This window comes from Erythrolamprus reginae, chromosome 4 (assembly GCF_031021105.1).
Source record: "Erythrolamprus reginae isolate rEryReg1 chromosome 4, rEryReg1.hap1, whole genome shotgun sequence".
In the NCBI taxonomy this organism is placed as follows: Eukaryota; Metazoa; Chordata; class Lepidosauria; order Squamata; family Dipsadidae; genus Erythrolamprus; species Erythrolamprus reginae.
In genome coordinates, this window is record NC_091953.1 from 77,411,889 (window position 1) to 77,429,992 (window position 18,104).

General features: G+C 42.5%; 1 protein-coding gene across 3 annotated transcripts in view; it reads right to left on the reverse strand.

The window, feature by feature from the left end:
* The window catches only part of POLA1 (DNA polymerase alpha 1, catalytic subunit), an 801,468-nt gene that overhangs the window by 737,001 nt on the left and 46,363 nt on the right, over window positions 1–18,104 (reverse strand). For all 3 annotated transcript variants that reach the window (XM_070750673.1, XM_070750672.1, XM_070750674.1), the window contains exons 5-7: window positions 12,829–12,944; window positions 12,617–12,679; window positions 3,193–3,288 (exon numbers count right to left, since the gene is read on the reverse strand). In XM_070750673.1, the coding sequence (XP_070606774.1) occupies window positions 3,193–3,288; window positions 12,617–12,679; window positions 12,829–12,944 (275 nt within the window). The remainder of the gene's footprint in view (window positions 1–3,192; window positions 3,289–12,616; window positions 12,680–12,828; window positions 12,945–18,104) is intronic.

The window sequence follows — 18,104 nt, forward strand, 5'->3', positions numbered from 1 at the left end:
GGCTCAGGGCAGGGGCTTGTCCTCTGTCCTGGTGCTTCTTGACCTCTCAGCAGCTTTCGATACCATCGACCATGGTATCCTTGTGCACTGGCTGGTAGGGTTGGAAGTGGGACGTACTGGTCTTCAGTGGTTCTCCTCCTACCTCTCCGGTGAGTCGCAGTCGGTGTTAGTGGGGGGTCAGAGGTTGACATCTAGGTCTCTCCCTTGTGGGCTGCCTCAGGAGTTGGTCCTCTTCCCCCTACTATTTAATATGTACATGAAACCCCTGGGTGAGATCATCAAGGGCATGGGGTGAGGTATCAACATGACACCCAGTTATACATCTCCATCCTATGTCGGGGCAGTGAAGCAGTGGAAGTGATGTGCTGGTGCCTGGAGGCTGTTGGACCGATATCAACAGGCTCAAACTCAACCCTGACAAGACAGAGTGGCTGGGGGTTTTGGCTCTCAAGGACAATTCCATCTGTCCGTCCATTACCCTGGGGGGGGGGAATTATTGACACACACCCCGTCCTCCTCGATCGACAGCTAACATTAGAGCATCATCTTTCAGCTGTGGCGAGAAGGGCCTTTGCCCAGGTTCGCCTGGCGCACTAGTTGCGGCCCTATTTGGACAGGGAGTCACTGCTCAGTCACTCATGCCCTCATCACCTCGAGGTTCGACTACTGCAACTCTCTCTACATGGGACTACCTTTGAAAAGTGTTCAGAAACTTCATATCGTGCAGAATGCGGCCACGAGAGCAATCATGGGCTTTCCCAGATATGCCCATGTCTCATCAACACTCCGCAGCCTGCACCAGCTGCCGATCACTTTCCGGTCACAATTCAAAGTGTTGGTTATGACCTATAAAGCCCTACATGGCATCGGACCAGAATACCTCCAGGACCACCTTCTGTCGCACAAATCCCAGCGACCGTTTAGGTCCCACAGTGTTGGCTTTCTCCGGGTCCCGTCGATCAAACAATGCCATCTGGCAGGACCCAGGGGAAGAGCTTCTCTGTGGCGGCCCCGGCCCTCTGGAATCAACTCCTTCGGGAGATTAGGACTGCCCCCACCCTCCTTGCCTTTTGTAAACTTTTGAAAACCCACCTGTCGCCAGGCATGGGGAAATTAATATACCCTTACCTATTATGATTTATGTATGGTTTGTTTGGGCTGTATGATTATTTTTATAAGGGTTTTAAATTGTTTTTTAATCATCGGATTTGTATACTATATATCAGAGGTCCCCAACCGCCGGTCCGCGGACCAGGACCGGGCCGTTGGGGGTTTTCAGCCGGTCCGCGGCGGCGCTGCCCTCCCGGCAGAGAACATTATGCAGGACGGGGTGGGGCGTCGGGCAGTGACGCAGCCCTCCACACTTCTCCACAGGGCGGGGAGAATCAGGAGGCTCCTTTGGCGGCTGTGGGCTGCCTGGCTTTGTGATTTTGGCTGGGGAGGGAGTTAGGAAGGTCCTACTTCTCCCCCCCCCAGCCAAAAATTCAAAGCCTATCTGCTGGATACGGGCGATGAGTGGGACAGAGCGGCGCGGAAGCCTCTTGCAGCAGCTGCCACAGCCACCGGCTTCGGCGCCGCTCGTCCCGCCCATCGCCCGTATCCAGCAGAAGCTGCTGCCCGAGTGCTCTTGGCCGGCGGGATTCAAAGTGCTGGGGTGGGGGGTGTCCTGACAGCCCCCCCACCCCAGTGCTTCGCCTCCCGCTGGGACACCCCCCACCCCAGCACTTTAAATCCCGCCGGCCAAGAGCACTCGGGCAGCAGCTTCTGCCAGACACGGGCAATGAGCGGGACGAGCGGCGCCGAAGCCGGTGGCTGTGGCAGCTGCTGCAAGAGGCTTCCGCGCCGCTCTGTCCCACTCATCGCCCGTATCTAGCAGATAGGCTTTGAATTTTTGGCTGGGGGGGGAGAAGTAGGACCTTCCTAACTCCCCCCCCAGCCAAAATCACAAAGCCAGGCAGCCCCCAGCCGCCAAAGGAGCCTCCTGATTCTCCCCGCCCTGTGGAGAAGTGTGGAGGGCTGCGTCACTAAGCTCCACCCCTCCATAACCCCACCCCCATATGACCAAAGCCCCCCCCCCCCCACCGGGCCGTGGAAAACTCGTCTAACTTAAAGCCAGTCCCTGGTGCTAAAAAGGTTGGGGACCTCTGCTATATATTGTTTTGTTGTGAGCCGCTACGAGTTTTCGGAGAAGGACGGCATACAAATCTAATAAATTATTATTATTATTATTATTATTATTATTATTATTATTATTATTATTATTGTTATTTGATGTATTATTATTATTATTATTATTATTATTATTATTATTATTATTATTATTATTATTATTATTAGACTGAACCAAGCTATCAACTGGGCCTGGCTAGGACGGACAAATAAAATATGCTATGCTCTGTAACTGGATATGGACTTCTGTTGCTGTGTCAAGCTGAAGTTTCACCAGCAGTTTCCCAACAGCTTTTCTAATAAATCTTACTTCTGGTTGATCCAAGTATTGTGTGAATTTGATTGTAATCAGCACCATATTTCTCTTACACTATTTCAACTTACATATTTGTGTGCATAAAAAATTCACACAATAAAAATAAAATCTCTTTGCCTAATTATCTTGTAAGGAATATAAAGAAACAATTTTTTCTACTTTGGTATAAAAGATTCCAAGGGCCAAGGAACATTCTGAGAGACAAGTGTGATTCTAGGAACCAAGAATGGTTTAAGATAGCCTTTAACAGTAAGGTACAAAGCATCAGTGTTCACAAAATGCTCTCTTTGTTCAACTGAACATGCATCTATGGTTCATGCCCATTACTTCACAGAATCTACCTCACATTTGACCTCACTAATAGATAAAACCCTGAAGATGTCCAAGTGATTATCTTCTTGTATTGAGGTTGCATTACTACCTCTCTCAGTTTTGCATTTTGGCAAAGTCTGGTATTGCAATACTATAAACATTCTCTGCTTCAAGAGCAACGTGCATTAGTGACTGAAATAACCCCTACATTAGTAAGCCTATTTAATTTGTTGGCAAAATAAAACTGTATTGGCACTCATAGGTACGTTTTTTCCCAATTTGATCATTAAATAAATTAAACCAGTTTTATTTCCCACTTGTTAGAACAAACAAAATCAAATTATCAATAACATCAAAAATCTATAAAGCTTAAAAACAACACTTAAGAGCATTACCTTGGAATCTTCAGACTGCACAGAAAAAGGATTTAATGGTGTTCCAAGAATTCTCCTTTTTTTAAGCACTGGAACTGATGATACTATATGAACAGGCTATAGAGAACACAGACGTTGATACTGCTTTAATACAACTTCCAAAATGAAGAGTTTTATCCCTTCTACACTGATACATACTCCTAGAAATTCCATCTTCGTCCTTCTCCTGATCTCCACATACTAGCACAAAGAATCAAACAGATATGGATGCAAAATAATGGATAAATGCAATCCTCTACTAGAACCACCTTTCATTAACTTAAATTCCCCCTTTAAAGTCTGCAGCAGGCAAATCCAGTTTCTACTAGGCATTTTTTTACGTTTGAATAAAAATAAACCATGTATGAAGATACCTGACTTATAATTAAATGGAATTTTAGAACTCATTTATCAAATTTATATTTGAGTTTTCTTCAAAGTATCTTAAAAACAATTGTACAGTTGCAAAATGATAATCCCGCTTTATAATCTCTACCCCACAAATGGGTTTAGGACCTTCAGTCTTCTACCCTTGGCTCTCCTTCTCTTCCAGTCTTCCACCTCCATCCATTTAACTGCCACTTACCTCCTCAGTTGGTCCTCCCCCACCCATTCTCCCTGGCCAATAGGCCTCCATCCCTCCACGCATCCCATTCGCCAAAACAGCATTGGTCCCGGGCCTTTGGCCACACAGGACTGTTAGCTGCCAGCCAATCAGGTGGTAACTTCTTTCCTGGGCGCTGCATTGGTGAGGCTGGCTGTGTTTGGATGGAAGGCAAAAGAGAGAAAGAGAGGAGGGAAAGAAGAAGGGTGGGAGAGAAAGAGAGAGAGAGAGGAAGGGAGGGAGGGAGAGAGAGAGGAAAGGAAGGAGTGAAGTAAAGAGAGGGAGGGGGAGGGAAAGGGGGAGGAGAGAAAGGGAATGAGATATGGATGGATAGATGGATGGATGGATGGATGGATGGACGGATGGGATGGAGGGGGAGAAAGACATGGAGGAGAGGAAAGAAGGACTACAAACCCTGGCATTAGATGCAGCTTCAGAAGGTGCTTTGAAACAGCACAGCAATCCAGGGCTGGAAGGTACCTCGGAGGTCATCTAGTCCACAGGTCACCAACCTGTGGTCCATGGACCACAGTGGTACGTAAGAAAATTTTGGTGGTCCATAGAGAAATCTTGGCCCCTGGGACAGATATGGCTGAGAGCAATTAATCCAGTCCAGGAAGAAGAAAGGAAAGAAAGATGAGGAAAGAACCTGGTTTGTTATACCCAGAGTGCTGAAACTACAGAACAGAGACATATGGTTTCATTTTCCCCCCCACGTAGGTTATAACTTGGAATGGTTACTAAGTGAGTGGTCATAGATTGAAGACTTCCTGTTACAAAACTTATCAAACTGGCATAATGGCACTGCAAAAAGGGACTCAGAGTGACTGACGTTCACTGTTAGAGGATGGATTGAGTAAAATGTGGTGAAACGTGATTCTATCCAAACAATTGGGTTGGCAATATACCAACAACATATGTACAGTATGTAGATTAACTTTGTTAATGTATATAGCTTAAACCGTATACTATTTGTGATTGGTTGATTGAGGTAACTAGAGATCATAGTTTGCTCTCTCTCTCATATTCTCTGTGATGTGATATTCTGATATGCTTCCTTAGACATTCTGGTCTTTGTTGTAGCTAAACTGTTTTTAGGCTTGGTATCCTTGTTTACTGTTCATGACAAAGACAACTGGTAAGAAGACTTTGTACTTTGATATTCTTTGGACTATTATGCTGACTCCAAGCTCTCGGAGAGGGGCGGCATACAAATCTAATAAATAATAATAACAATAATAATAACAATAATAATAATACGTGTATGATCTGGATTGTTTATCAACTGTGCTATTTCTTAAAGTAAAGTTTAACTCAAGTTAGTGTATCTGTGTGTGGCTGAATAATTACTCATAATTACTCTCATAAACATTTCAGTGCGCATATTCAAGGATTACTTTGCGCATACATTAGCAAAACTCACTTAGCTCAGCTACCAAAATTTTGGGCTCAGTTGTGGTCGTAACTTGAGGACCATCTCTGTCGCCCTCTACATGGCAACCTTGCCTAGTAAACTCTTTCCCTTTTCTGGGAATTTTCCTCCCTGTCAGAGGCACCAAAATAACCAAGATGATATAAGGTCTCCTGCTTAATGTTGGACTAGATGACCTCCGAGGTCTCTTCCAGCTCTGGATTGCTGTGCTGTTTCAAAGCCTCATCTGAAGCCGCATCTAGTGCCAGGGTTTGTGGTCCTTCCTTCCTCTCCTTTTTTTTTCTCTCTCCCTTCCGCCATCTATCCAACTATATCTCATTCACTTTCCCTTCGCTCCCTCCCTTTCTTTTTCTTCCTTTCTCACTCTTTCTTTCCTTTCCTTCTCTCCCTTTGTCTACCCCTTTTCTCTTTTTCTTTCTTTCCTTTTCTTTCTTCCTCTTTCTTATTCTTTCTTTCTTGCCTTTCCCTTTCTCTCTTTATTTCTTTATTTCTTCCTTTCTCTCTTCCCTTCCAAACAAACCCAGTGTCAACGCCCCAAATAGCATCTGACAAATAAATCAGCTTCCAGTCCATTTCTCTCACATATGGTTCGATTTATTATCAGAACCGTGTTGGTAACGTTACTGCCATTCCAATACTAACTTCTTTCCAGTACCCCAGCCAAGTTAAGGTTCATCCTGTCACGCTGTGATTTTGACAGCCCCCAAAGACATTGAGAAACATCCAGTAGTTAGATAGTTAACTCTGTTTATTAATGTAGCTCCTCCTTTGTGATGTAACCTGTTTGCTCACATGCTCCTTCTTGGAGAAGAAGGCGGTCTCTAGTTTTAGAGAATCTCCATTACGCTTCATCTTCATTAACCATGTAGATGTGCTATTTTATGTCTCTTCAGACAAACTTTATTTTCTACTTTTCTAATAAAAGTTTAGTTCATTCGAACATGCTCTGTCTGTACTTTAATAACCATCACCTCCGGAAGGTCCTGGCTCAGTTCCAGCGGGCTGAGCACCTTGCTTAAGGTAATGGTCTTTCTAGAATTCCAACATGGTAGCATGGACGGTTTATTATTAAAGAAACAGACGCTGCTTACACTCCGTAAGCTCACTAGCTGTCCTCCAAATGCCAGCTAAGAAAAAGAAGAATCCTCTCTCGCAATCCTATATCGGCTCCCTCTCAAGCCAGCAGCTTGCTGAACTAAAAGAGACTATCCGTGCTACGGAGAAGAAAAAGGAACCGATTATGTCTTTGCAACCTGAGATGGAACTCTCTGAGGCTGGCGACATTCACCAAACCGTAAGTCTGATTGATGATGGTTTTGGGATTCGGGAGGAAGAAATAAGATCTGCCCAAGGGTGCCCCTCAGGCAGCATTTCAAATCAGCCCAGTGATGGAGAAGAAGAGGACGAGACGTTAACTCTTTTCCCATCTCAAGAATTTCAATCATCTGCTTTGACTGTAAAGGCCTCAGCCAAAACAAAGCATCTTGATGATTTGATTTCTCTCACTTCTGCTAGAATAAAGGGCACACCCCTGAATCTGGAGAAAATTGAGGGAATCATTGAAAAACATGAGAGAGAAATAAATCAGTTGGAGTCTTTCTGTCTTCACTTTGATAATTTACCTACTATGAAAAATAATGCGCAGAGAGAAATTTACTTCAGTTATTTAGAAAAAGCAAATGAAGCCAGAACTGAGTTAAGATCTTTGAAGAAACTCCAACTTAAATTAATTACAGAAAAGATGGAGTCAGTGTCCTTGGAAGAAGCTACGTATGCCCAGTCTCAGAAAGCAGATAGTGTAGGAATGTACTCCTCCTGTCCAGCCGAAGATACACATGCGCACAAAGGACACGCTTCGGTGATCACTCACTTCTATCCTGCCGCCTTATCTAACATAGAGGCCCCTCAGGAGGGAGAAGGGAGGGCAAGCCTGCCCAAAGAAAAAAAAATGAAACATTTGCCTTTTGCAGCCGGGAGTGGCGGGGGGGGGCGGCAGATTCCCCCACTGCAGCAACTTACGCAGCAGCGGCCACTAGTGGATGGAATGCCGGAAAGGCACAAGCTATTCCTGAAGCCAATGTGTATAATGTGAAGCCTAATGATTCTAGATCTTTTCTCGCCGCACAGATGCAAAGGGAAATCCCTCAAGTTCCAGGCACTTCTGTTTCACCACAGAGGCCACCAGTCCTTACTCCACAGATGCCAACGCAGCTTCCCCAGATGGTTCAGCCACCAGGTTTGCCAGCAGGGGTTGGCGCCCAACTCCAACCGCTGCAAGCAGTTCAGACAACTGCATCTACAAGGCAAACCATCACATCTTCTGTTTTGAAAGGTGAGTTCGTGCTGTTACCAAATGGACACAACTATAGGAAGTGGCTTCACAGGATAAATTTGCATCTACTGGCTCACGACATAGATGGGATTGCTCATAATCCCCCAGTAAGGCGCTGGACTGAAGAAGAAAGGGAAACTGACATAAAAGCCAAGCTACTCATTCTTATGAGCATAGATTCACAATTGTCAATGAGGTACACTCATGACATCACTTCTGCTGAGATACTAGAGTCACTAGACGGCATGTTTAGGCCCGTATCAGATGAAGGCAACTACATCCTGATATCCAAGTTTACTAACACTAAACTTCCAACTGGGGGTGAACTTGCTCCACACTTATCTAAGATGTTAACCATGCATAGAGATTTAGAGGAAAGAGGATACCGCTATGATAATAATCAAGTCAATGCGGCTATCATAACTTCCCTTGGTCCTGAATGGAAGGAAGTCATTTACAAGTTCAGTATACTCCCACTGGCCCAAAAGACCACACAGAGACTCTGTAACATGCTAACTGAAGAAGAAGAGTTGCTGCACACTGGCCTCAGACCTATGTCAGCAGCATTTAAACCTAACTTGGGAAAGAGCGGTCAACAGAAAACTAGTACTCCAAAGTACCCACGCCAGAAGCAACCTAAGAAGGATGACACTCACAAGTCAGCTGATTTGCATAGTGTCCACTCTGGCACAAATGACCCTCCACCTTATCCAACTCAACCAAAGGGCGCACAGAAGAAAGGATCCCGAGGAAAGAGTTCTGGGACTGCAAAGACAACTCCCAAAGACTCCAAAGATGAGAAAGCTACTTACGTTAGTACCATCCTCCTCAACACTGTTCCTGAGAAGAGTCCACTCTACGATATACGTGAGTTATGGACCCTAGACAGCGGAGCAGCGGTGCACATCGCGTACCGGAAGGAATTCTTCACTGAACTACACCAGACAGATGTCAAGGAACTGATTGGATTCGGGGATCTACACTCCAAGGTGGAAGGAAAAGGAAAAGTCTTCGTCAAAGAACTGGACTCCCTTGTCTCAAATGTTTTCTACGTTCCAACTGCCAAGAACAACATCCTTAGTGGATATTGCCTGAGAGAAGAATTGAAAGTTGTAATAAACTTTGAACTCACAGACACTAACATCATCAAGGATGGCAAACTTCTTGCTACTGCCATTCCCATTAAAGGTGTTTTTTATTTAAAACCTAAACCTCCAATGAAAGGTGGTGTAAGTATAAGCGTTCCAATGGGCGAAAGCACAGGTCCAGATAGAAAGCCTGTTGCAACTTCTAGTTCAAAGGCTTCTAAAGCCAATGAAATCCCTGAGGTTCCTAATACTGTTACAAATGTTAAACCTATATTAACAAACAAATCTTTTCATTCCAGGTGTGTTCACAGATGGCATCGTCGCTTGGGGCATGCTTCTTACCCCGTCTTAGCAAAGATGTCTGAATATGTTGATGGTTTTAAAATTGATGGGACTTGCCAAGTTTACTTAGATTGCAAAATTTGTAACTCAGCCAAGTCCAAAAATTCACCCATACCTAAAGTTGCTGTCCGATTGTGTTCACGCATTTTTGAATTGGTCCACACCGACGTTGTCGGTCCATTTCAGCCTACTGTTGGTAAACGTAAGTATTTCTTAACTGTAGTTGACAGTTACTCATGATTTGGCTATGTTTTTCTTTTAAAACAAAAATCAGAGGCGTTTGGGGTCTTTAAAGACTTTGCTGCAGAGATACTCACCCAACACGACGTCTGGATCAAGCGAATTCAAAGTGATCGTGGACTCGAATTTATGTCCCAAGAGTTCCAAGGATGGATGGCCAGGAATGGAATCCGCCAGCAGACCTCAGCACCTGCGACGCCCCAACAAAACGGTATTTGTGAACGCCGTAACGGGATCTTGCAGACGATGTTTCGTTGTCTCCTTGAGGATGCTAACTTGGACTTTTCATACTGGGGCGAAGCAGTAAGGTATGCTAATTACATTGTTAACAGAACATGGAGTAGCGTCATACAAGACACTCCTTATTACTTGCTTCATGCCAAGAAGCCTGATGTTCAAAACATCTACATTTTTGGTTGTTATGCCACTGTTAACATTCCCCTTGAACAAAGAAGGAAAGGAGGTCCTGCGTCAGAAAGAATGAGATTCATCGGCTTTGATGAAGTCTCCAAGTACCACAAATTTGCTGACTCTCATCATAGAGTTTATATTTCTAATTCAGCAAAATTTGAGGAAGACACAAATTGGTCCAGTATACATAGTAATGATACTTCAGTTTATTTTCCTAAGGAAGGTGTGGCGATACCTGATGCCCAGGGAGCTGTGCCAGATATTCCAGATGTTCCAGATGATGGACAGCCTTCGACAGTCGCAGAGGAAACCCCTGGCGATGAACTTGAAGGCGGAGATGATGATGAAGGATGGACCAGCGTTCCAAGACGTTCAAAGAGAACCACTAAAGGAACTCCTCCAAAGAGATTTGCACAGCAAGTATCTGAATCTCCTTTTCTTTTCATGTGTAATAATCTTACACTTCCACCTGATCATTTTCACCAGATCAAACTTTTGCCTGAATCTGAACAAGAAAAATGGTATGAGGCTATGGAACGCGAACTGGACTGCTTAAAAAAGCTTAAGGTGTTCCAACAGGTGGAGCCTCCCAACAAGAAGAAAGTCATTGGCACACGCTGGGTGTATAAGCTCAAACAGAAACCTAATGAAGGAAAACTGTATAAAGCTAGACTTGTAGCTCAAGGATTCTCTCAAGTTTATCCGGATGACTACACTGACACATATTCACCCACAGTCAAAAATGAGAGTGTCAAGATTGCCCTAATCACTGCTATTGCTTTGGACTTAGAGGTTTTTCAGTTTGATGTAGAGACTGCCTATTTGAACGCTGATCTGAATGAAGAGATCTACGTCAAGGGTGCTCCCGGGTTCCAGGACTGAGAAGGTGAGGTCTGGTCTCTGAGCAAGTCTTTATACGGCCTCAAACAGAGTGCCCTTATGTGGTACAAGTTGTTATCCCAAAAGCTAAATTCAATGGGCTTTATTAAGTCCATCCCTGATGAATGCGTGTTCACAAAAGGGCAAGGTAAGACTTATGAAATTGTTCTTGTTTATGTTGATGATATTGTTTACATAGGTCCAAATGAAAGCACCAGTAAAACTTTTGCTAAGGGTGTTGAGAAACATTTCACCTTAAAAAGCCTAGGGCATATTAATGATTATCTAGGTGTTCAGTTTGAGAAAACTGAGAAGGGGTTCTCTCTTTCACAAGAAAGTAAGGTTGACCAGCTCTTGCAGAATTGTAATATGTCTGATGCGAAAACTTGTCGTTCTCCTATGCAGACTGATTTTTACAGGTTAACCCGAGAAGAGTATCCTGCTTTTGACAACAAAACACTGTACCGGTCAGTGATTGGATCGCTATTGTACATCAGCAGTTGGACAAGACCTGACATTTCGCTGAGTGTGAATTTACTGTCCAGATACGTTGGCAACGCAACCACGTTTCACTGGTCTTGCATAAAAAGACTGTTGAGATACATGAAGCTCACAAAGGACAAGAAGTTGTACCTCAAGCCGAATCATGTTGAGTACCCTGAAGTGATTTGTTATGCAGATGCTGACTGGGCAAGTGACACAGTAACACGAAAAAGTACTTCTGGTTATGTACTGTTTTTAAATGGTTGTCCTTTCTTTTGGAAAGTTAGGCAGCAGAAGTTTATTTCTTGCTCTTCAACTGAGTCTGAATATGCATGTGTTTCTGATTGCTGTAATAAGTTAACCTCTCTTTTTAATCTCATTGATAGTATTTGGGAAAGTCCAAAGAAACCAATTGTTATTATGGAGGATAACATTTCAGTCACATATATTGCTGAAGCTGAATTTGTTGGAGCTCGTTCACGGCACATTGATATCCGGTATCAAAATACCCGAGAGAAGGTGAAAGAAGGATTCGTAAAACTTCAGTATATTCCTACTACTGAGCAGATCGCTGACTTGCTGAATAAGCCGTTGCCAGCTGATCAACATGAATACCTCACCAACAAGATGTGCCTTAAGTGAACTGATGCCTTGATGTCTTGATGTCCCTTATGTCTCTGATGACTGACAAAGAAGGGGTGTCACGCTGTGATTTTGACAGCCCCCAAAGACATTGAGAAACATCCAGTAGTTAGATAGTTAACTCTGTTTATTAATGTAGCTCCTCCTTTGTGATGTAACCTGTTTGCTCACATGCTCCTTCTTGGAGAAGGCGGTCTCTAGTTTTAGAGAATCTCCATTACGCTTCATCTTCATTAACCATGTAGATGTGCTATTTTATGTCTCTTCAGACAAACTTTATTTTCTACTTTTCTAATAAAAGTTTCGTTCATTCGAACATGCTCTGTCTGTACTTTAATAACCATCACCTCCGGAAGGTCCTGGCTCAGTTCCAGAGGGCTGAGCACCTTGCTTAAGGTAACGGTCTTTCTAGAATTCCAACACATCCCACACCCACAATTTCATCACGAGGGCCAGTCCGAGTGCAGGGACTCCACCAACTTCCTCTTTTCTTCAGTTGATGCAGAACAAAAGATGAATTTGTTGTGGCTAGTAACGTTCCCTCTCATACAACTACCCCTCCCAATTACCCTAATACGAAGCTACTGTGGCAGGCCAAAGTCTCTAACTCCAAACGATGGCTTTGGCCTGACACCCAGCCAGCCTCACCGCAACAGTAGAGGAGAGGCCCACATGCCTGTGGCCGCCAGGAAGGAAGTTGCACCTGATTGGCTAACGGCTAACTGTCCTGTGCAGCTAAAGGACTGAGATAAAAGGTGTTTCAGCGAATGGGCTGTGTTCATGGGCTGGGGGCAGAGGCCCATTGACCAGGGTCAATGGGATGTGGGGAGCTATCCGAGCAGGAAAGCTGGAGTTAAATGGGTAGAGGCAAAAGCTTGGAGAAGGAGGCATGGCCAAGGGTAGGAAAATGAAGGTCCAATTCCGCCTATGATCATACTACATACATTTCCTACCTTAGCATTCAGATCTTGCAAAATGTCACCTAGCAAATCATCTTTAGAGAGATCAATTGCTTTCTGCAAAAGAAAATATAGGTTTTCCATAAACTTTTGAAGATTTGTAAGATTAAAACATTTTTAAAATGTTTTAAATAAATAAATTAGCAAAAACTTGAGAGAACAATATATAATTCTAAAATATATATTTCATGAAAATTAATACTTACATCATCATTTTTCTTGCCGGTGTTAGCCATGAACATGGATTTAATAATGTTTGGCTTCGATACCAGAGTCTTCTTCAATTTGTTTTCATCGTATGTGGAAGTTGTATCTTTTCTTCCTGGTAATAATAAAAAAATTAAAAGATCAAAATCTATTCATCTATTCATCAGGGTCTGTGGATGAGTACAAAATGAATACAAGAGAGTAACTGCTGCAAAAAAAGAAGAAAAGGAGTTGCAAAATATGTAATCAAATAGAACTAGAGGATAATGTAGAATAGTTTTTGTTGTAGTTAGCTCTGGCCCAGCTCCTGCCCCAGGGACTGAGGAGGTGGATGCAGGGGAAACATCAACATGTCATAGGCTTGTTTTGCTGCCAACAGAGTCAGACAGTGAATTGTCCTCTGCAGAAGGAAGTGACGGTGAGATGGAGGGAGGGGGGCTTGGAAGACAACTCAGGAAGAAGTCAATCATCCTTATCTTCCTTAGATTCAGATGAGGAAATAATGATAGACCCACACATGTGTAGAGCTATGCATAGGAGTGAACAGCTTAAAAAGTATTATAGGAGATAATTGAGTCCACCTGTGGTTGGGTGGGATTCAAGTAATTAGGGCTGCTGTTAAATTGGCAGCGTACTGGCCTCGCAGTGTGGAGATTATCTGATCATACTGGTTTGAGATGTGACTTGCTGTTTCAGGAAACTCTGTTTGTTGATTTTTCAAGACTTTGAAACCAAGGCAGAACAAAGCGTGTGTGTTTCAACTTGTGAAAGGAGAGCTGTGATGTTTCTTCACAGCTGCTAGCTAAGTACTTAAGGACTGTTTATTTGTTTGTTTATTTATTAGACTTGCATGCCGCCCCTCTCCGTAGACTCGGGGCGGCTCACAACACAATAAAACAGTTCATAACAAATCTAATAATTTACAATTTAAAATATTTTAAAAACCCCATTATTAAGCAGACATACGTACAAACATACCATACATAAATTGTATAGGCGAAAAACGTGTTAAAATCCTCGGCACTACTCTGTAAGGGCTCCCCAACTCCCCCACTGTTTAAGAAGGGAGCAGGTCACCCTAAAAAGAGTGGCCGGGCGGGATTCTGCTGATGCGACCAAGGCGGCATGATACGCACATCTTGCCGCCTTGAGCGCCACTTTGTAAGTCTTAATAAAAGCTCTTACAAGTGTTCGATCAGATTCAAACTTACTCTTCCTCCATCGCTTCTCTAGACATCTCTTCTGGCGTTTCAACTCCCGGAGCTCCTCGTTGAACCATGGAGCTCTACGGGGTCTAGCGCCACGGAGAGGTCGCAACGGCGCAATCCGATCAAGAGCCTCCGCTGCAGCCTTGTTCCAGGCCTCCACAAGAGACTCCGCCAAACTGTTTAAGGGGTTTTTACAGCCTACAAGGTTGTTTTGGGAAGAGTGCTCTTTGCAATACAAAAAGGGTGCTTTGTTTCTTTTGAATTTTGTGATAAAAAACATTGTTTTTGAATTTTCAAGTGTGTGTGTGTCTGAATTTTTTACCCTTGAATTTTCAGGAGGCTCATACCATAGAGCCCGGCTGAACAGTTTTGAAGGAAAGGTAAGATGTTTTGGAAAGTTAAACAATTATTCTGCCAGAGTAGATAGAAAGATGAATGAATGAAATGAAACCAAAACACAAGAATATAGGAAGAATCATTTTAGATATCAATGGATATAACAGCATTATGTTGAGAGCAGAATTGAAATAGGTGCTACATTACTGAACAATAGAACATAAAAATGCTGCAAAATATGGCTACATATTTGGATGATGTTAGGGAAATATTAAAATATGGATGCAGACCATGTCATTATTCTTTCATCATTAAGGCCTTTACTGGAGTGGAGTGGAGTACTTCGATGCATGTGATAGAGCACTATGCTGCATAAAAAACATGGTCTTCTTGAAAGATGCAGACTTTTTCCTGTACTACTGCTTGAATAACGTTTCTTCCCAAAATTGGCAGTAGATTTAGGAGTTAATTTTGAGTCCATCTTCAACCCAAAAAGGTCCACCTAGCTCATATTTTAATAATACCAGTCCATACCGGTATCTCCCCTCCACTTTGCTGAAGTCTAAGTCAAAGTAGAACTCTGTGCCTATTACTGATCCAGTTACAAGCCCATTCATCTGATCCATCAAGAGTCACTGTCATCTTATCAGCACACAAAACCTTTGAAAAATCTGTCTTTAGATATTTCTTGGCCCAGTCTTGCCATTTCCACTTAGGTGTTTTGTTCAGTGGTAGTCGATTTTCAGCCTTCTATACCTTGGCCAGTCTCTGAGCATTGAACAGCTTGTACTTCTGGGCAATCCAGGTAGGTTTCAGTTCTGGAATATGATAGCACTGGAGATAATGAATTAAGGTAGCTTAATGTTTGATTTTTCTTAAATATTCAGCAATTAATGTGTGTCTTTTTTCTCAACATGTTTCCTGTGGCCTTGTTATCTATTTCCAACAAAACATTTGAAGGTTTGGTGATCATGCCCCAATATCTCAGCAATTTCAAGAGCGCTGCATTCCTCTGAAACTTTGACTTTTCAGAATCAGTTAAATATCTTGTTTGGCCCATTTTGCCTGAGGAAACGAAGCTGCTTAATAATTATGAACATTTTGATATTTCCGCAGACCACATCTTCCCTCACTACACAAATACACATCACCTGATATGCATATACTGCCTGAAAAAAATGTCCCGAAAATGTCCCGAAAAATGCCCCGAAAACAACCCCCAAAACGGTCTGCTTTCTGGCCATTTTTTGACCCCTTTTTCAAGCCATTTTCAGACCATTTTTCTGCGCTCTGGCACCCATGAAAAGCTGGCCGGTGCGCCTGTGCGTGTTGGAAACAAGAAGAGCAGCTGGCAATGGCGTGCATGCCTGCAGAGGCCTCTGTCTGCCAGATGTTCACCATCATGGTCTTGTCCCATTTCAGACAAATGACTCTTCACAAAACCCTCCAGTGATGTCTGACGGCAAGCTGTTCCACCATCATTATTAGGAAGTTTCTCCCTAATTCCCGATTGCTTCTCTCCTTGATTAGTTTCCATCCATTATTTCTCATCCTGCCTTCTGATGCTTTGGTAAATTAAATGACCCCCCCTCCTCTTTGAGGCAGCCACTAAAACTCTGGAATACTGCTATCATGTCCCCACTAATTCTTTTCTCTAGACTAGCCAAACCCAAATCCTAAAACCTTCTACTTATGTTTTAGTCTCCAGGCTTTTAATTATCTTCTTTGAACTTTTTCCAAAGTCTTAACAACTTTTTTTGTAATGTGGTGATCAAAACTGGATGCCGTATTTCAGGTGTGGTCTTACCAAGGCTTTATAAAGCAGTACTAATATTTCACATGGTTTTGAATCTATGCCTGTTTATACAACCAGGTTTTTTTGGTTGCTGGCTCATGTTTAAATCATCTCCAGGACTCCCACAGTCATAGTTCCCTCTAAGCTGAGCAGTGAGCAAGCGCTCACTTAAAAATCATCATCAGCTCAGAATTTTCCAAACCTGCCCAGAAGCCGAGAGGGAAAGAGTGAGAGGGAAGGAGAGAGAGAGGAAGAGAGGAAGAGAGAGAAACAGATAGAAAAAAGAGAGGAAGGAAAAGAGAAAGAAAAAGAATGGGAGTAAGGAAGAGAGAAAGAAAATCAAAATCTAGTTTGAAACTAGCTCAACTATTTAAGTGGCATTTTGATATTGATAGAGTTGCCCTATTATGAGCTCACTGTTATAGACACACAGTACAGTATTTTATTTTGAAATTCTCTGAGGCAAAACAGGGTGGGTTTTTTATTTGTTTGTTTGTTTGTTTGTTTGTTTGTTTATTATTTCTGTGCCGCCCAGTCACGAAGGGACTGCTGCTCAGACACTATACTTTTCCGCCCACCCCCCAAAAAAATTAGAGGGAACACTGCCCACAGTTACTGTTTTTGAGATAGGTTTCACTTTATAATTTTGTGTTTTCCTGCCCAAGTGTAAAATCTTGCTTTTCTCCACATTAAATTTCATTTTGTTGGATAGGGTCCATTGTTCAAGTCTGTCAAGATCGGTTTGGATCCTGAGCTTGTCTTCTGGGGTGCTGGCTATTCCTGCCAGTTTAATGTCATCTGCAAATTTGATGAGTTCCATTTCTATTCTAAGTCATTTGTGAAGATATTGAAGAGTACTGGAATAAAGACAGAACCTTGTGGTACCTCACTGCTTATTGTCGTATCATTAAGGATTTCTCGTTGAGTACTGTTTGTCAGCCAGTTACAAATCCATCTGGTAATGACACTGTCTATCCCATGTTTTTCTAGCTTACCAAGAAATAGATTATGGTCTAATTTGACAAATGCCTTGCTGAAATCTAAATATACTATGTCATTTTGATCTACTAATTATTCATTTTGTCAAATAATATAACAATATTGGTTTGGCATGAACTGTTCTGCAGTTTCCTGGGTCTGGTTTACATCTTCTTCTTCTTCCTCCTCCTCTTCCTCGTCTTCTTCTTCTTTGTGACAATCACATCAATTCTTTTCCAATCCTCTTGTACTTCTCCATTGCTCCAAGACTTTTTAAAGATAAGATTCAATGGTTTTGAGATAACATCTATAGGTACATGGTGGACCATGTTCAATTTGAAATTATGGATAAAAGGATAAATTTGGATAATGAAACCGACTTGAGACAACTGATGGAACAGTGGGACAAGATAAGAAGATATATGACGAGTGGAATCCGAGACCAAGCTACAAGAAATAAATTGGAATCACTCTATAATATGTAAATAGATATACCGGTATTGCTCTTGGCTTAAAGTGGGTTATATAAGAAACACCCCCGATTTGGTGGTGAGGTATGTGTCAGAGAGGTGGGCATTTTTCACTATGCACTGTTTTATGTTGTGTGTATATTAAACTTGCTAAAAATCAATAAAAATATATTTTTTTAAAAAAAGAGATAACATCTGCCAACTTCTTCAGAATGTTGCAATATAATCCACAAGGACCCGGTGATTTACGTTCATCAATGTTAGACAAATGTTCTGTTACTATTTTGTTGCTTATTTTAATTCTCATTTGTAGTCTGTCTTTTACAATTATGTTTTTAGTAGGTTGGGTTATAGCTTCCTGATGCAAAGAATGAGTTAAGACATTGTCTCAGTCTGATCAATCACAGTTATGTAGCAAAAATCAAGGGCTGAGAAACTGGAAGTTATATATGAAAGAACTTATATAGGTGGATAAATTATAACAGAAA